This window comes from Ornithodoros turicata, chromosome 3 (genome assembly GCF_037126465.1).
Source record: "Ornithodoros turicata isolate Travis chromosome 3, ASM3712646v1, whole genome shotgun sequence".
In the NCBI taxonomy this organism is placed as follows: domain Eukaryota; kingdom Metazoa; phylum Arthropoda; class Arachnida; order Ixodida; family Argasidae; genus Ornithodoros; species Ornithodoros turicata.
Window position 1 is genome coordinate 103,632,828 of NC_088203.1, and position 17,506 is coordinate 103,650,333.

A 17,506-nucleotide genomic window follows, 5' to 3' on the forward strand; every position below is an offset into this window, starting at 1 on the left:
GTGTGCCGAATGGATAAGGCCACCAGGCCGTGATATGGCCCCATCTGTGTGCTGGAACAACCCTCTAACATATTGGGATTCTGGAGTAGAATGCAAACGCTGACCCCTGCTTTGGTGTCCATAGCTGTCAAGTACCTCTGAGTGACAGTAAACTCTGTACATGAAGAGAGGTCGCTTAGCAAGTACAATTTGATAGTCAGTGACAAACGTCACTCCCTCTCAGAAGAAAGTACAATGTACCGTGTTATGCTAAGTCACAAAAGTTTCTGGAGTTGTAACCGTGTTCCTCCACATTAAGAGCTAATAGAGAGTATTTTCTGTCTGAACTAGGGCAATTTGCCTTTAACCACGTTAAAATGCAGGATTCATAGTTCCCTGCAGCGGAATTCAGGATTTGCCGCAGCAGAAAAAGAAGGACCTTAGCCTAGACCTACAGTACAGTCCGTTTTATATGGTAGTACTTCATAATGATGAAACAACCTGATCCCAGGTTAGGTACAGGTACAGACGAAAGTTTATTGAACACGTGAGCGGTGTACTTTTTTTTTTCGGCGCGACAACCTAGTTGTGGGCAGAAGCGGTTTTGTTCACTATTTCGGAGGGATGGACGAGTGCGGCGTTGGTAGCTGCACATCGCAACAGTTTTCAATCAAGCGATCATGCACTGCCAAAACTACCACAGCGCGTTGCTGCCAGCGTACTTGTCCTCCCCTCTACATGAGTGAACAAACCCACTTCTGCCCACCACTAGGGTGCCGCGCTGAATAAAAAGTACACCGAACCTCAAGTGCACCGCCAAGATGTACCCATAAAGGCGGCACAAAATAGCCACGTCGCTGTTGCTCAAATTTCAATGCGACAACAGTCAGAAAGTAGCAAAATCTGGCAAACCTGCCTGTGGCACCTGATACTTTTCTAGACTTATTCAGCTTTAAAGAACTACCTTCTGCTGAATCTTCTTCTGCAATTCCTCCGCCGTTGCCTGTTGGGCGGCGGTCAAAGCAGAAAGCCTCTGCTCCCTTTCTCTGTAAAGTGTAACAGAATGACCCCACGTGTTAGCCTACCCGAACCGAATAATGATGACGGACTACTTTCATAGAGACCGTGACTGACTTTTCTTTCTGTTTAAGCAAATTGAGACGTAGTTTTTCCTTTTCTTGCTGCTGTTGCTGCACTTTCTCATCTTTAAGCTTGCGTTTCTCGCGAATCTCCAGCAGCTTTGCCTGTCTCTCAGCCTCGAGTACTTTGCGGCGCTCCTGGAACAAAAATAATGAAATCACACCATGTATTTGTGGCAAAAAAAAAGAAAAAAATGTGTGAAAATAAGGAGAAATCTAGCAGGGGTTACCAGAGTAGTTACCTGCTACAGTTAGGGAGTGACTTTTTCGGGTTAAATGCCCTTCTCAGATTCGGGGGTTAAAAATCGGGCGCTATTTTTAAATCTGTAATTCGGGGAGAAATCGAGCGATAATTGTGCATTCGGGTATTATCGGGTGTTTTTGTTTCTCCTCTTGTCTATTAAGGCCTTTCCTAAGTTTTTTTTTTTTTTTTTTTAGGGGGATCGTGACCTTCCAGTGATAATCCCCGAAGGCATAATAGAGTGTTGGCACACATGGGTGTATTGCTGAGAATGCAAGTGACCCATTCTTACATGTGTTACACGTGGCGACCTCTGTTTGTCTTCAGTGGAAACGTCACTTGAGGATTTCATAGTGACTGGAATTCGGGGAGAAATCGGGTTTAACCCGAATTGGTCGGAGGTCAGTTCGGGGGGGGAATAACCGGGCGGAATCGGGTTTAACCCGAAAAAGTCACTCCCTAGCTATAGTATGTCGTAGCCCCAAGAGGTTCTGTGCTTACCTCTGCTGCAGCCTCCTTCGCCGCCTTTTCCTCCAACTTCCTCTGTCTCTCTTCCTAAAAATTTGAGGAAAATGACTTGAGCCTGTAACTTACCTCACAGTGTTGGACGAGTTTAAAGAAAATGTTTAGAAGTGCAACTATGGGAGATTAGAGTGTTTGACCTGAATATCTTGAAGCCTCGCTTCGTGGTCTTTTTCTTTGGATAGAATATCAATGCGTTTATTCTGAGCTTCTAGCGAGTTGATGAATGCTATTTCATTCACCTGCAACAACATGTCAAAGAGGAACTTACTGTCCATGCCACTGAGCTCACATGTTAAGGCTTTATTTAGGCTTTTAGGCTTACCCAAAACAAAAGGAAAATAAGGAACACCTACTGGTGAGCTTCTGTCCCTTCAAATATGTATTAAAGGAATTGTGACTTAGCCCCAGGCTATGCCAGATAAACATAACAGACAGGTTCGTGGCATAAATTTTTACAGCAAAGCAGGGTACTCAGTGCAGTAGCGCAGAAAATTAGCCCCACGACCATCCAAACTCATCTAGCCGTGACATAACGACAGACATCACCACCGGTAAGTCAGCTGCAGGAGAAGTCACATGACTACGCAGGCCAATAGCAACGGCCGAGGATCTCTGATGTCACAGCTCAATGCAGTATAGTTTGTTCAAGGGTTTATATATTGCATGTTACTACACGTCGAAGGGCAATTCGTTTGGCTAATACACTGGTGCGTAGTACAATATGCACATGATGTAATGGAGCATAACAAAGTCACAACCCCTTTAATAATTATAATTTTCCGAAGCTATGAGCTAACATACATTTTAAGCTTTCACACATTACAAGATTTTGCATACGATGCATCATTTCTTGCAGCAATTGTTAGTAAAACGTTTATGGTGGCAACTGGTCAAATTAAATACCGTCAAACTCCTTTACAACGAAACTCAGGGGACTGCAAAAAAAAGTCGCAGTAAAGGTATTTTCATTAAAAAGGATGTCCATTATTGGACCTATAGGGCTCCAGCACGACAGCAAAAAAATTTGCTGTAGTGGTATTTTCGTTAAAAAGGTGTTCGCTATAAAGGAGTTTGACTGTATTGCTGAGATACAAATTAGTCCGAACGTAGCCAATGTAAGCCAGCTGCAGTTTACATTGTAGAACCTACATAATTCACATTCCACACACGCTGAAGCAACTAAGCCTCTATGGTTCTGATATATCATAACGTAGGAAATACGACCATGTATAAACTCTCAGCAAAAAAATTGTAATGACAACACCTACTGAATATAGCCAGAAATAAAGTGTGCAAATGCCACCTGGAACGTGCCACAGCTGACACAGGGTGCGCTGTGTAAGCATGCTCATCATCATTCACATTTCATGTTTCAGTTGTCATGTTTGTGACAGAGACACAAAATAAGAGGAGAGTAACTTTACCTTTTCCTCTTCATCGTGAGCTTTCTTTACTTTGTTCTTTAATGCCATCTCCCTTTTCTCTGCTGCACGCTGCAGGCGTTTCTCTATTATTATTCTCAGCTGATTCTGTAGCTCCTCCTGCTGAGCTTTCTTCTCTTCAACCTGCACGATGCATTCTACAGCAAATGCTTTACGTCATCAAGTGTGCGTACCTTTTTCGAGAAATCCCGACAGCGCTGCGCTTTTTCTTCTCGTAGCCTGTCTCTCAGTTCCTGTGCTTTTGCCTGTTTCTCTTTGTTCCTTTGCAATGTTTCAGACAGAGGCCTAAACAGTAGGACACATTTTACGATACATGGCAACAACAAATTCAGATATTAAAAGATGAGAAGCATATCTTCCTCAGCAGCAATCACAAAATGAAAGCAGTTTCAGAAAGACACACGTAAAATAATAACTCTGAGAAAGCTCTGAAAACGATGCTGCTGCAATGGACTTTTTCCATTAAAGTTCAATAGGGCTATAAAGGGGGAGTTCATAGTGTAGCACTGAAGCACAGAGGAACACAGACAAGGAGATTAGAATGATGAATGCTACAAGACAACTGCAGACTCCCACCTGCACCTTTTGCTCTAACCTCCTTGTCCCTCTGTGCTGCAGTGCTACACAATGAAAGCTCAAACTGATTTCACATATGAAATTCCATGGGCTTCAACTGATATGATTCCCTCAACGCCTAGAAGCCACAAATTTCCTACAGCTGTACCTGACAAAACATTACTTTGACAACAAAAGCTTTTTTGCAAAACATTTTTATGTTGAATAGGTCTGTGTCCATACTTCGTGTCTAGTCACTGGCTATCATATGGAACTTGTGTACATTCACGGTTAGTGTTACAGGCATCACAACCACAAGGATGATCACGGAGGAAACAGAAATTAGTAATGACACTGGCTGATCCCCATACTTTTTTTGTCTCTGCTAGTTTAGAGTGAGGTTCACTGCCACTGCCAGTGCATCCACAACATAATCCCTAAAAAGCGGCTGTTTCGCGGCAGTTTGAGGCATTGCCATCGGGAGTGCATTGCATTAACGACGTTATCCGGCAGGGCCACTTCTCTCACAATTATCTAATTCTACATCAAATGTTATACAGGGCTTAATTGTAACTTACAAGACGCAGTCACCATTAAAATTTTCACTGCTCCCAATTTTGTACTATAGTATGCCTATAGCATTATTTCAAGACACATAAAACAAGAGGACGCCGACAAAGCAGGCGAACTGGTGGTTCTGGACACCCTTACTTAGAACTTTGTCCCTCTTTTTTTTTTTTTTTTAAGTCGCTTGCAATGCAGACAGTTTTATGGACACTGCGCTGAGGAAGGGGGAATAAAATCTTGCACTTGCTTCGGAAAGGCAAGAGAGGCCTTGTTGACGGTGCGTCATTGGATGTCAGGGGCTTGTAGTATTATAGTTTGTAAGAACCGCTCCTTTTTGTCCCATGCCTGGTCTTTCATTGCACCAAAGTTGCACTCGTTTCAGACAAACTCTGGTACAGTCAAACTCCTTTACAACGAAGCTCAGGGGACAGCAAAAAAAAATTGCAGTAAAGGTATTTTCGTTAAAAAGGATGTCCATTATTGGACCTATAGGTAGGGCCTGACTTTTTCAGGTTTTATTTTTGGCCAAATTCGGGGGGTAAATATCGGGTGATATTTTTCATTTGAAAATTCGGGTGTATTCGGATTAAATCCCGTTACAGCATATTCTGTCGTCAGGAATTCGGGTGTATTCGGGTGATTTTTTTTTTGTTTATTAAAAATTTGTCTTAACATGGAACTAATGTTTAGCAATGTTATCAAACTTTATTTTAATGGACGCTTATGAGTGTGCCACGAGACCCGGATGTTTTCGGGTAGATTCGGGTTAAACCCGAATTTTAGAGATTTCGTTCGGGGGGTAAATATCGGGCGGATACGGGTTTAACCCTAAAAAGTCAGGCCCTACCTATAGGCTCCAGCGGGACCGCAAAAAAAATTTGCTGTAGTGGTATTTTCGTTAAAAAGGTGTTCGCTATAAAGGAGTTTGACTGTATAAGTGTCTCGATTATTTTTTCTTGCGTGTTAGACTTGTACGTAAAGTCGTTTTGCTTTTTTCCACAAAGGAACAGAATTAGTTCAGCTGTCGCACCGTTGTTTTCCCGAGATCTACCTCAATGCTCTTTACTGTGCTGTTTCTGGTTTCACTAATACGTCTGTATAAAGAGCTTTAGTGCGTGAGAGAAGGTTTGTTGATGATTTGATTGTTGTGTCCATGGATAGAGATATTGGGAATTCTCTCGTTGATCTGGTAAAAAGTGCTGCGCCAGAATTGGGTTTTGTGCTTGAGCAGCCTTCTAATGGAGTGCCCAAGCTTTTGGAACTAAGGCTTCTCATTCCACCGAATCTTTGTTGGGAGTATGGGAAACAATCAGGTGTCGAAACGACCTATTGTTCTTATTTTGTTCCTCTGTTATGTAAGCCAGCATAAAAATATATGGATATATATAGTGAAGATTCACAAATGCGGCATTTGTCCCAGGCTGGGTTTAAACAATGTCAGCTTGAAAATGGTGCAATTTTAGCGTTTCATGGTTTCTTTCATTGTCAGGTAATTTCCGCAACTCTGAACATCAGCCCACCCATGTTGTACTGGCTTATTTTCATATTTCTCATATTCTCAAAGCTGTCGCAAGCAGATCTAATATAAATTTTTTTTTTATTATATTCGTTTAGATAGATTACCACCTTTAATTCGGTGCCCCTTCCATGTAGAAACCTTCATATCACTTCAATGCCTTGTTGAAGTTACATGGTTTAAGAGATTAGCATGGCCCGTGGGTTTTGGTATGTAGGTCAAATGTCGCGCTGTCTAACCGAAGGGCTTATGGAGCACGCTGCTAACGGTGAAAAGACTGTCTCTCACTCAGAAGTAGTGAAGCACTTGCAGGAATTGTGTTCCTTCCTGGAACATGACTACTGTCATAAAGAAGGAGCCAGACAACCTCAAATGGGCTTTAAGGGAGACTAAGGAGATTTTTGCACATCAGGCAACATCATCAGCAATACCTTGCCTGCCTTTCCCAAGCAACTGCAGCATGCAACATTGTTTTCTCTCTCATCCCTCATCCCAGTGTCTATAAAACTGTCTGTGTTGTAATGGGCTTTTAGCTGTCTTTGAGATTCATATCGTGCGTGTGTCTTTTTCCCCCTCATTCTCAGGGTACTAAGTAAGGACAGGGAATGAGTTGAGAACAAAGTTGCCACATAACTATTTTGACATCACAGCTAGGAGTTATCGGACACAGCTTCCGTTGTACTTGACTATATATATGATAGCACATGCATCAGGCTTTCCACCTCGGCACTGACCTATACTACAGGCTTTCCCGGCGATTTTAATCCAAGTTCCAGCTAAATAAATCCATGCCCCATAAAGTTTGCACGGCACGTGGATTAATTTCGATGGCGCTCGGATTAAAATCACCAGGAACACCTGTAGTTATGTGTGGTATGAATGGCACACACACTGGTTACTCCTATGTCATCACACACAAAAAGACATGAAGGCTTGTGTGCTTCATTATAAAAATCTCTCATAAAATTCAAATGTGCTGCATAGGAAACCAGCTCTACAGTACAATCAAATACGTTAATGATTGTTATGTGTCCGTGCACTGAGGACTGAGCCAGAGTAAATGCATGAAGTCCGACCGCTTCCTCCAGCACAAATAAACAAGATGTTGTAATACACTAGGTCCATCAGGTGTCAGACAGTATAGATCAGCATGTCCGAAAGTCACACCCTTGAATGCTGACTCGGTGGCCAAGCTCATGTAATTAGGGGCTGACCTTTCTGGGCAATATACCCGAAAATGCCCAACGTTTATTCCCCCGATCCAAAATCGAAAGTAATATCTGTCTACTGCTCGTGGCAACACCATTGACGCTAATGACAGACAACCTCGGTGTGAAACAGTGGAAAGTACGACTTTTAAAATTTAGTTTGCTACCATCGATTAGATATTGCATTCGCACTGTGGCTGATACAGGCTTGCTGACTGATATGAAAGTTTCTGCTTGTTTTTCCAGATAAGTGCATGACGCAGGTCACAACATGTGAGCTTCACTGGCGCAGTTGCGTCTACATGACATGTACCTACCCAGTTAAACCGTTACGAGCATTTGGAAGTACAAAGAGGAACTTCTGATTTTATGCAGTCGTCACTGCGAGAAGTTACCAGCGTGCGCTAGGCTGGCTGAGCCTTTTCATACGAAGGCAAGCGAGGCAAATATAAACAAACGCAACTACTGGTTGCATGCGCTCGTGCATGCAGCACAGGAGCAAAGCAAAAGTCGTCAACGCGGAGCGGGCAGTTGCAAAGCATACCTTGGATCAACTACTCAACTATGCTAAAAGCTGAACTGTATCAATGTTAACACATTACCCAACGTAGCACAAACAAGAAAATGAAGGTTTGATGTTTGCTTTCAAGGGCACCATTTTTGAAGGACAACCAGTGCTTGAAGGTGCACCCTAGCTGCGGAGGGCACTGAAATGTGCACCTGGTAGATCTACTACGGAACCTAGAGATTGGTTGAACTATAACATAGTCACCATTTCTTCAGTAAGTCGCTTGAAGAGTATTTCTGAAGGCATCTCGAGCATGTATCTTTTCAAAGCATAATTTATGTAACCGCTATGGCGGAAAATAAATATAGCCCGATTACAACCGAATTTCGGGAGGCAATTACAAACCGATATTTACCCCCTGATCTTAATAAAAAATAGAACCTCAAAACATCACTCCCTACATATGAAACGATAAAAACCATGTAGGCTCAGTTTTCACGTGCCGAACAAGAATTTCCTTTCAATAGTGCAGGTCGTAAGTAACTCATATTTGTGACACACACACACACAAAAAAAGAAGGCCCTATACCTTTTGCGAGATGCAGCTGAAAGATTCTCATGCATCTGGACGGCCCTGCCCGGAGTCCTCAATTCCAGGTCCAAGCAGTCCATCTGCTCACCCCATGATAACCCAAGGTCATTGATAATCTCTTCCGCTAGAAGAAGGGACAAAAGATTTGAGACACGTGAAAAGAATGAACTCTATGCTGTGTACACGCTCTGACAATGCTCACTTTCCAGACGGTCCTCCTCCTCCTCCTGGGTGTCACTGTCCTGGAAAGGGAAACACAATCATGTGACACTCTTTGTGACACTCTTTTGTGACACCAGTGTGACACTCTTTAGCTAATTCAATCCTGATGGGTGGAGCAGACTAGGTTGAATTAATCCAAAAAATAATTTTGTGAACTGGCAGGAAAATGGTAATGGGTAATGGTAATTCTTATTTGACAAAGCAGTCCACAATCACTTGCTTACGTTTTCAGTTAAAATCCACGTTTGAAAGCATGCTGTTATACGTGTGAATGCCCTTATGTAAAATGTACAGCTCTGTACAGGGAGAGAGTCCTGCACTGTGCTTTCCACCTCATCATGGCTTTGTGCTGGGAGCGTGGATTCTACATGAACATATAAACATTTCGGTGCACGCGATTGCGAGTCTTTTATCTCAGTAGGAGCTTGTGGCCCAAAGTGTCCACTGCCCTGCACAGTCAGGGTGTATACCAAATTGTAGCCTTCAAATTCCCTGATTTTTCCAGTTTTTTTCGCTGTCTATTTCAAGTGAGTTCCCTGACCAAACCAAAAGGAAAATTGGGTCCCGCTCCCTCGTTCTGATCCAGATCACTCATAAAACGTATCGCTAGTTGAACAATTGAGATCGCTTATTGAATTCGAACAAACAGAATAGAAATACGCATTTCTCCAAACTACAATGGAGAACCATATTTTTTACATGCAGTAGAGAGACCTTGTATTGTGCGTCAATTATGACCAACCCAGTCTTTTCTTTTTCTTTGGTTGTTGTTCCTGCTGTTAAAAATGTCATTTATTAATAGAGCCTGAAGTTTTAGGATTTAACCCGATTCATCCCCGAATTTGCACCCCAAATTGAAGGTTGCCTCTTTAGGGTGAAACCCGATTTTGGGTGAAACCCCGCGTCATGGCACTTGGCTGCGATTTTGCCTGACTTCAGCTACTTTCTGGCAAGTTCCCTAACAATCCCCTCACTTTACCAGTCATGTCAAAATTCCCCGACTACTCCTAGTTTACCAGGTTTTCCGAGTTGGTAGACACCCTGACAGTGCAACATTCATGCACGCAGATTTGCTCAGTGGCAGATACAAGAGGGGGGGATCCCCCCCCAAAAAACGTTAGTTTATACATTGGGTTTCCCTCTCTCCCCTCCCCATTACACGTTTCAACAAAGCACTTCCCCCCCCCCCCCCCCCCCCACCACCAGTGGGGTCTTGGTGTGCCCCTGGATTTGCTTGGGGTGACTAATTAGACCACGACCACTTCTGCGTTCAAATTACCGAACTTATTTTGTCCATCGAAACGTACCAGCGATCACCACAACAGCTGCGCATGCAATCAAACTAGCCAGTGCCCAATTACCATAAGCCTACCGTAAGTATCTTGTACAACGTGGAATATCTGTCAATTATTTTCAGAGGCATCACTCACCGTTGTCTTATCCTTCAGTACCACATCTTCCTTCCCGGCATTTCTATCCGGAGGCAGAGCTTTGCTCGTTGTTACAGTGGAATCCTTTTTTGTTTCTGCCGCATCTTCTACGACATCCACAAACGCCGTCCTTGCGTCGCTCTCGTTTTCCGCAGCTTCCGACACGGCTCTGCAGGTTCCCACGAAGCTTTTCGACCTCCCGACGTTGATCATGAGGTGCTTTGCTCCCCCGTCCTGCGATCTCTGCCGCGGTTCCTTCCCAGAAGCGCTGCTTTGTGCTCCCTTTTTCGATGCGGACAAATTGGCCGCCCCACCTCTCTCTTCGGGCCCGACAAAACTTCTGGACCTCGACATTACCGAGATCACTTTTCCTTCTGACGAGCCCCTCTGGTTGCGTCTGGCTGAACCGGGATCGACTTTTCCGCCGAGTAACGGTAAGGACTTGGCGTTTTGAGAATGCGCACCCAGTCTGGCATTTGAGTCCGGTCTTCCTCTCGAAGTCGAGTTGCCGAACGAATCTCTCTGGTTGGTTGGCGCGGAAGATCTTCTGCTCTTGCCGGACACATTGGACAAGTTGATGGATGGTGCCGATGGCGAACGGGAAACTCCGAAAGGTTGTGAATTCCTTGTGGACGGCTTAATATTTTTGTGCGGAGAATTGCGCAATTTTGGCTTGCTGCGGCACACTGTTTCCCATCCTTCGGTGTCATCGGCTGTGATAGAGAGAGATGGAAGATGGCTGTAACTTGACATGCATGTCATGTGTCTGGCGAACAACACTGGAGTGCAATTATGTAAGAGCACATATGTACCTTCAAAGTTGTCTTCAAAGTTGTAGTACTACACAAATTGTTTGCTATTTTATACGCATTACTCCCACCTCCTTATGAGGCTGAGCATTATTGTAGGATCCAGAAGACTATAAACTTTCAATTTCAATTTCATTACAATTCAATTCAAACTTCAGGGGAGAATGAAATTAGGTATCCAGTATTACATGTCTGAACATGGAATTGAGTACACGGCCAAAAAACTCAAGGTCTCATTTACTTACTAACGTAGCTTTCAACACAATTGAATTATGCTAACAAGTCAATCAGCCGCCTCAGTAAACTTAATGGCAGTATTTGGGAGTGTCTACTGGAGCTTGTGTGTTACTGTGTTTACATGTGTTACTATGCAAATTCAGTTAAACATGGCAAACGTACATATGGCAGCAAAGCTTCTTAAAACAACGCTGTCCTCACCTTCATCAATCACAATGGGATCAAACGACGTACTGCGGAGCACCTCAGGTTCAACGCTTCCTCCACGAACCTTATCAGCCCAACTCCGGCAGCTCGATGTCGAAGACGATGATTCAAAACTCAGGCACGATGAAGACCCGCTTCTTTGCGTGTCCTTTAGCATCGGCGGGCATTCAGTTGGAGGAGGGTGCGGATGCGGCAACGCTGCTCTGTTTTGAACAGGTGGCACTGCCGGCTGCACACGCGTCGATGCGGATACAGGCCGCTTCGCTGAAGTTGAAGATGCGGAAGAAAATGAGGCGTTTGATGCGGATGATGGCCTCAAATTCTGTGGCCTAGAGAAAGTTTGCCTTGTGGTGGTTGGAGATCGTGTTGCTGCTGTTTTCAGAGACCAGTTGTGAGAAGGTGCTTTGACACCTTCTGCGTAATTCAAACCAGAACATGCACGTCCTTATCTTTCGTCAAGATGCACCAAAAAGATAAAAGGATGGACCTATAGTAGCCAAAAGACTCCTTACGGTAGAGGTGCGCAAATATTAAATTTGAAATGCAAATCAATATTCGATTCGTATTCAAAAATTTGTATTTGAGCTTTTTTTGAATATCATACCAGCTTACTACCAAGGTGCTGCAGGTTGTGTGCTTGAAGCTGTGCATTGCAGACACAGTGAAGAACGTGAATAGTATTTTGTGCATCATCAGCACAGTTGCAGCTTCAGTTGATTGCCAACACACTCTGAATCTTGTTGTGTGAAGCTTTCAATCCTATTAAATCCCAGTTAAATATCGAAATTTCGTTGGCGTTTAGCTGAACACCGCTGTTCACCGTGCTACTGGATGCACAGCCAAAACCAGAGTCTGAAAATGTGTTTTTTTTGCTTTTTTTTTGTTGTCAGTTTCGATTTGTGGTAGTGGCCTTACTGTCAGGATACTTATTGCATTTCTGTCAGGAACGACGGTCTCATACATGACAGGACAGTGAAACTGTGTAGTTTCCTGCCAACATGACAAATGTGGAAGGCATTGCCAGAGAAAAAAAGAGAGCACTTGCTATATTCATTTTCCGTCTTGATAACCTGTGAGCTGAGATGTGCTCATCAGTAAATCATCCCATATTCTGCACGTGTCACTGCTCTTTACTTCTGTCTAGATTGTGCCAATGGAGGTTTTCAGTGTCCACGAAGGATTTTTGAAGTGCAAGTTGTTTTTTACGTTTTTTAGTTTGCCTCGTGAGGACAACATATATATTGTTTTGTTGTAAAAATAATTTGACTGGACACGCGCAGATAAGCATGCATGCCTCATGTTACAATTTGTTACCTCATGTTAAGCCAATACACAAATACATGAATTCCTGATTAGCCCTTTTCAAGCGCATGCCCTGGGTCATTTTTCTAAGGATCAGCGGGCACACAACAGTTCATTAGTTCACCGGGGCTTAAATGTTACTCTTAGAAGTCTCTTACTCTCAGAATTTTGCAGATGTTCTATTTGATACGTATTCAAAAAATTTAATATTTGCACACCTCTACTTTTCCGTAATATTGTACGTGAGCAGCCTCTGATCTTGAAATGTTACTTAAGTTTCACACACAGTAGGGCACACCCACCAATCTTTAAGAGGAGCCAAACATTTGCTTATGACTGAATATTTGAATATGTAGGCTATTGTGGAATATGTAGACTATTGTGGAATATGTAGAATATTGAATATGTAGACTGATAATTTGGACAAATGTTAGAACTTCAAAGAAGCAACTACAATCATCCTTCCTCACCAGTCAGACTCCTAGGCTTCGTATCCGATGATGATGACGGCCTCGCTGTCTTTGGCGGCCCAGATTTTGCAACCGTTGTCGCCGATCGGCTGGAGGAACTAGGTGGCGCTGAGGTGGTTTTGGGTACGTGTGATTGTCTAAGATCACTGTTAATTTTTGCCACGACCACTGTAGGAGACGCAACAGATGTACTTGTAGGCGCGTGAGTCGTCTGTGGAATGCTAACACTGGTACTTGCGGAAGAGCCTTCCGTTGTTTTTGAAGCCACAGTGGTCGTATCATCGGCAGCTGGAATTTCCGGTGTGGCTTCTGCATTTTGTGTAGTGGTGCATGTGGTCGTAATGCTCTCCGTGTCCTTCGAAATGTCAGGTTCCACAGCTAGAGTTCCAGACACGGATTGTTTAGAGTCTACTTCTGGCACTGCAGTGGCAGGTTCCGTGCTCAGATGCTGCTCTGCAGCAGCGCCTGTGATGCAGAGACAGAGAACATAGATGCACCAACTTTGAAAGACCACCTGTGCCTCGGGGGAAATACAAAGTTATGTGTGCGTTCGTACGGATGACTGAATAAAAAGGCTTACACAGACGATGATTAGTGAACTAATGTAGAGCCCCTTTATAGTGAAGTGGGTCAGAGCAAGAAAAAAACTTCACAATATCAGTAGTCCATGCGGTCTGAGGTTTCAAGACATGGGACCACAAACTTCACTTCACTTCGTTTTACTTCACTACATGCAGTTTCACTATGTAGCGGTTCTACTGCGCCCCAGAAACCTAAAGGAGAGCTGTCGCTTCACTGAGTCTACTTTTCGATGCTTCACCAATATGTTTCATCGATGACAAACAGATGTCTCATGCCACATCGTGCACTCGTGACATTTTTTCACGTACGAAAAACCTTGTATTCACTTAATAATTCACGCTGAACATGAATTTAGAAACCCAATGCACTTACATTTATTAGCCACAACAATGTCATTATTCCTTGGCAACTCCGACGTTTCTCTCTGGTCCATTTTCGCAACCGAGGGGTCGGGTTCTCCGGCCTGCTGTGGTGCCGCCTCAAAGGAGCTCACTGCCGGACTGGATGGAAAATCCGGAGCGGCGGGGGATGCCTCCTTCTCGGATCCACTCTCGGCAGAATCCGAACTGCTGGGAATGACCGGCAGCAGGGCTTCCGACTGGGTGCCCACCGTTACCAGTTGGCGGGGCGGCTGCGGAAACATACCGGCGCCCCGCGACACCGAGCGGCCTGAGTTGGACTTTCGTATCTCCCATGCGAGGCATGTCGGCCTGTTGGGGGTGTCCCCGAAATCCACCATTAAGAATAAACGTTTAAGAATACAGCATTCAATAATAATCCGCCTAAAAAATACGCAGTTAAAAATATATCTCCTAAAATAAACCGCTTACTATCCCCGCTTAGAGATCACCGTTTAATAATGCACCATTAAAAATAAACTGTTTCAAAATCCCCTCACCATCTAGCACGGAGGCCGACTGATTGCAATTTGCGCCGGGTTAGATCATGTTATGTTAGGTTAGTTTAGTTTGGTTTCGGCTAGTTTGGGATAGTTTAGGCTAGTTTGGTCCTGTGAGGTTAGTTTAAGCCCCTTGCTTGCAGTTCACATTGATTTTGGGCCATACCACGTGACTCTAGCAACTGTAGGGTGGATTTGGGGGAATTCTGAAACGATTTATTTTTAACGATATATTCTTAATAGTGGATTCCTTAGCGTTTTTATTTAAAGGGGGATATTTCGGCGATTATTTTTGTGCATTGATTTTTAGGCGTATATTCTGGGAGATATATTTTTAACAGTGGGTACTTACACGTTTATTTTGGAAAGATTATTTTGAATGGTTTCGAACTGGATACACCCGCCTGTTGCATTTGAAGAGGGGAAACATTCAGTCAGGTTGATGCAATGGGGAGAACGCTCTCAAACAGATGTGATCGTTTTCAGGTCGTGGGATCCCCGGCCCACAAAACCCCGAGTGGTGCCACACCGGTACCAGATAACGCCCTTGTTATCAGCCTGATATCCCGACAAGGTGTAATCGTTTGTTACAATCTGAGGCAACAAGTTATCACGGTCCCAAAAACAGCAGACATTGTGCTTTCAGAACGGGAAAACACCAGAATGTAACATGGACATACGGCATGTAGAAAAGCTGACTACTATCATGTATATATAGGGCCTCACTTTTTCAGCTTTTATTTTTGGCCAAGTTCGGGGGGTAAATATCGGGTGATATTTTTCGTTTGAAAATTCGGCTGTATTCGGGTTAAATCCCGTTACGGCATATTCTGTCGTCAGGAATTCGGGTGCATTCGGGCGTTTTTTTTTGTTTGTTTTTTTGTTGCACGCTTATGAGTGTGCCACGCGACCCGGATGTTTTTGGGTCGATTCGGGTTAAACCCGAATTTTACAGACTTCGTTCGGGGGGTAAATATCGGGCGGATACGGGTTTCACCCTAAAAAGTCAGGCCCTATGTATATATTCCAGCGCTGGCAGAGGAAATGTAGATTTTCATGCACTTGCTGCGTCATACCATGACGAGGCAAATAGTAACAGAAATACACAGCTGAAGGCAGTGAACAGTAAGTACACAGATTCCTCTCTGCGTTTCCTTTTGCTCTTTGTCATGAAAGGGGCTTTGTACGTTTGAAGTACATCCCATTATCAAAAAAGAAAATGAGGAACGTTCTCATGTGGCATTCCCTCTGTAATGGCTGTGCCATGCACAAACCGATGCAGAAAACTATGTTGGCGACCTCATGTCACATTTTTTGTTTTTTATTCCCCCGTGTGTAACAGGGCTGTGCTGTACGTTATGGAGAGGGTACTGGAGTGCCACACTACTGCAAAAGGTAACTTAACATGCTCATCAAGTCAAGGGCTTGGTGCAAGGCAGACGTAATAGGAAACATCCGATGATGTAGCCCAGTGGGAGACTTTCAAGGGCTAGGTTATCGAGGAAAGGACTTCACCTTGCAAAAATTTAATACTGCACCTGTTAGGCGGAGGAGTGTTTTCAAGTTCCTTGCTCAGTTCTATCCAGTCAATGAGAGCCTTGAATTCTTTGGAATAATTTTCCAGCGCCATAACTGCTTCCTATAAATCAAACAGAATAGTTACCAATTTGCTGTCATATGCCACAGAACACAGTTGCTTAAACATTGCTTGGGTCCATTGAAGCAGCAGGTGAAATACATGCAGGGAAAAAAATGCCAAAGTCTGTAGTAATGACCATAGATCGACAAGTTACCCGTCAAAAAGAACTCGTTACGAGTTAAGTTACCGTGTGAAAAATGAAACTAAGTTAATAACGAAGTTCTTCAGCCTGAAATGTAACTCGCAGTTACGGAGTTACTTAAAAAAAAAGAACGAGTTACTTCCAAGTTACTTCGGAGACAAAAGAGCACTACACAGGTGCAGCACGCATGAGCTGTTGAGTTGCACCTTGAGTTGCCTGCGGAGGAGTGCAGCACGCTTAGGTCGTTTTCATTTACGTCCAACAATTCGAACGCTTTGCATCTTACGCCCTGTGGGCGCACAATGGTTCAGCTTCATTTCAATGGCAGTGGTTCTTACTTCCTGAATAGAATACTGTCATTGATTGAATATCACGTCTCATGGCATAAAATGCCATGAAAGAACCGGAGAGAAAGCAAGAAAATATGTGGACGTGAGTGAAAAGCGAATTAAAAGTAACTTGGAACTTAGCTAAAGTTACTTTGGCAAAGTTAGCTGAAAAAGAAACGAGTTCCTCTGAAAGTTACCACGGCGCAAAAGTACCGAGTTAGGTTACAAGTTACCAAAAAAAAAAGAACTTCGTTAAAGTAAAGAGTTACCTCGAACTCTGGTAATGACAACAGGCTCTCAAGATACATAATAAATATTTTGCCTATATCTTTCTGTCACCATGTGTATCTTCTAGTTTTACAACACACCTGCAGAAAGTTGGAGCGTAACTGCATTAATATTCGCTCGTCTTTTATGCGAATGCATTTAGGCTTTGTGCACCTGCAGTCAAAAAACTCCCGTTCGCTACTTCAATTCACCTCATATGCAATAACTCTTTAAAACATGCACCAATTATCTGCTACAGCACATATATCCATGATGCTGCTAAATTTTCACTGACCTTGCATTCCAGGATGCTCTCGTCTGTCTCACAAGTCTTGTAGATCTCGTCCACAGCTCGACGAAGGTTTTCGAACAGGTAAGCCCAGTAACGGGCTCGCAGGCCTTTGTCTGGCCCACGACCAGCAGACGACGACCTGGCCCGCAGTTTGGCACCACCTCGAGCCTGCGACATTGACCCGATGCCCGAAGGGCTCCGAGGTGGCTTAGATGCCACCGAGTGCATCGGGCTGCTGCAAAATAAGCTAAATGAATAAAGGCGGCATCGAATGACACTCTAGACAAGGTAGATGGAAGAAATAGACTTCAATAGAGACTGCTCAGCCAGTAGGAGAACAGTGGCTGTTTTAAGTATCAGTGACTTCTGAACTGAGCCTTTCTGCTTCACTCTAAATGCTACATTTTG

General features: G+C 43.7%; 1 protein-coding gene across 5 annotated transcripts in view; it reads right to left on the reverse strand.

Moving 5' to 3' along the window:
- Positions 1–17,506, reverse strand: part of LOC135389067 (S phase cyclin A-associated protein in the endoplasmic reticulum-like) — a 158,171-nt gene that overhangs the window by 138,762 nt on the left and 1,903 nt on the right. For 2 of the 5 annotated variants that reach the window (XR_010421566.1, XM_064619029.1), the window contains exons 2-15: positions 17,102–17,333; positions 15,968–16,068; positions 13,904–14,241; positions 12,950–13,414; positions 11,172–11,591; positions 9,925–10,637; positions 8,475–8,514; positions 8,270–8,396; positions 3,500–3,611; positions 3,309–3,449; positions 2,022–2,123; positions 1,861–1,914; positions 1,114–1,256; positions 944–1,025 (exon numbers count right to left, since the gene is read on the reverse strand). Coding sequence is in view for 4 of the 5 variants with exons in the window: in XM_064619029.1 (XP_064475099.1) it covers positions 944–1,025; positions 1,114–1,256; positions 1,861–1,914; positions 2,022–2,123; positions 3,309–3,449; positions 3,500–3,611; positions 8,270–8,396; positions 8,475–8,514; positions 9,925–10,637; positions 11,172–11,591; positions 12,950–13,414; positions 13,904–14,241; positions 15,968–16,068; positions 17,102–17,326 (3,063 nt within the window). In the remaining variant the exon portion in view is untranslated. The remainder of the gene's footprint in view (positions 1–943; positions 1,026–1,113; positions 1,257–1,860; positions 1,915–2,021; positions 2,124–3,308; positions 3,450–3,499; positions 3,612–8,269; positions 8,397–8,474; positions 8,515–9,924; positions 10,638–11,171; positions 11,592–12,949; positions 13,415–13,903; positions 14,242–15,967; positions 16,069–17,101; positions 17,334–17,506) is intronic. The other 3 variants (XM_064619031.1, XM_064619030.1, XM_064619032.1) reach the window with 3 other exon arrangements.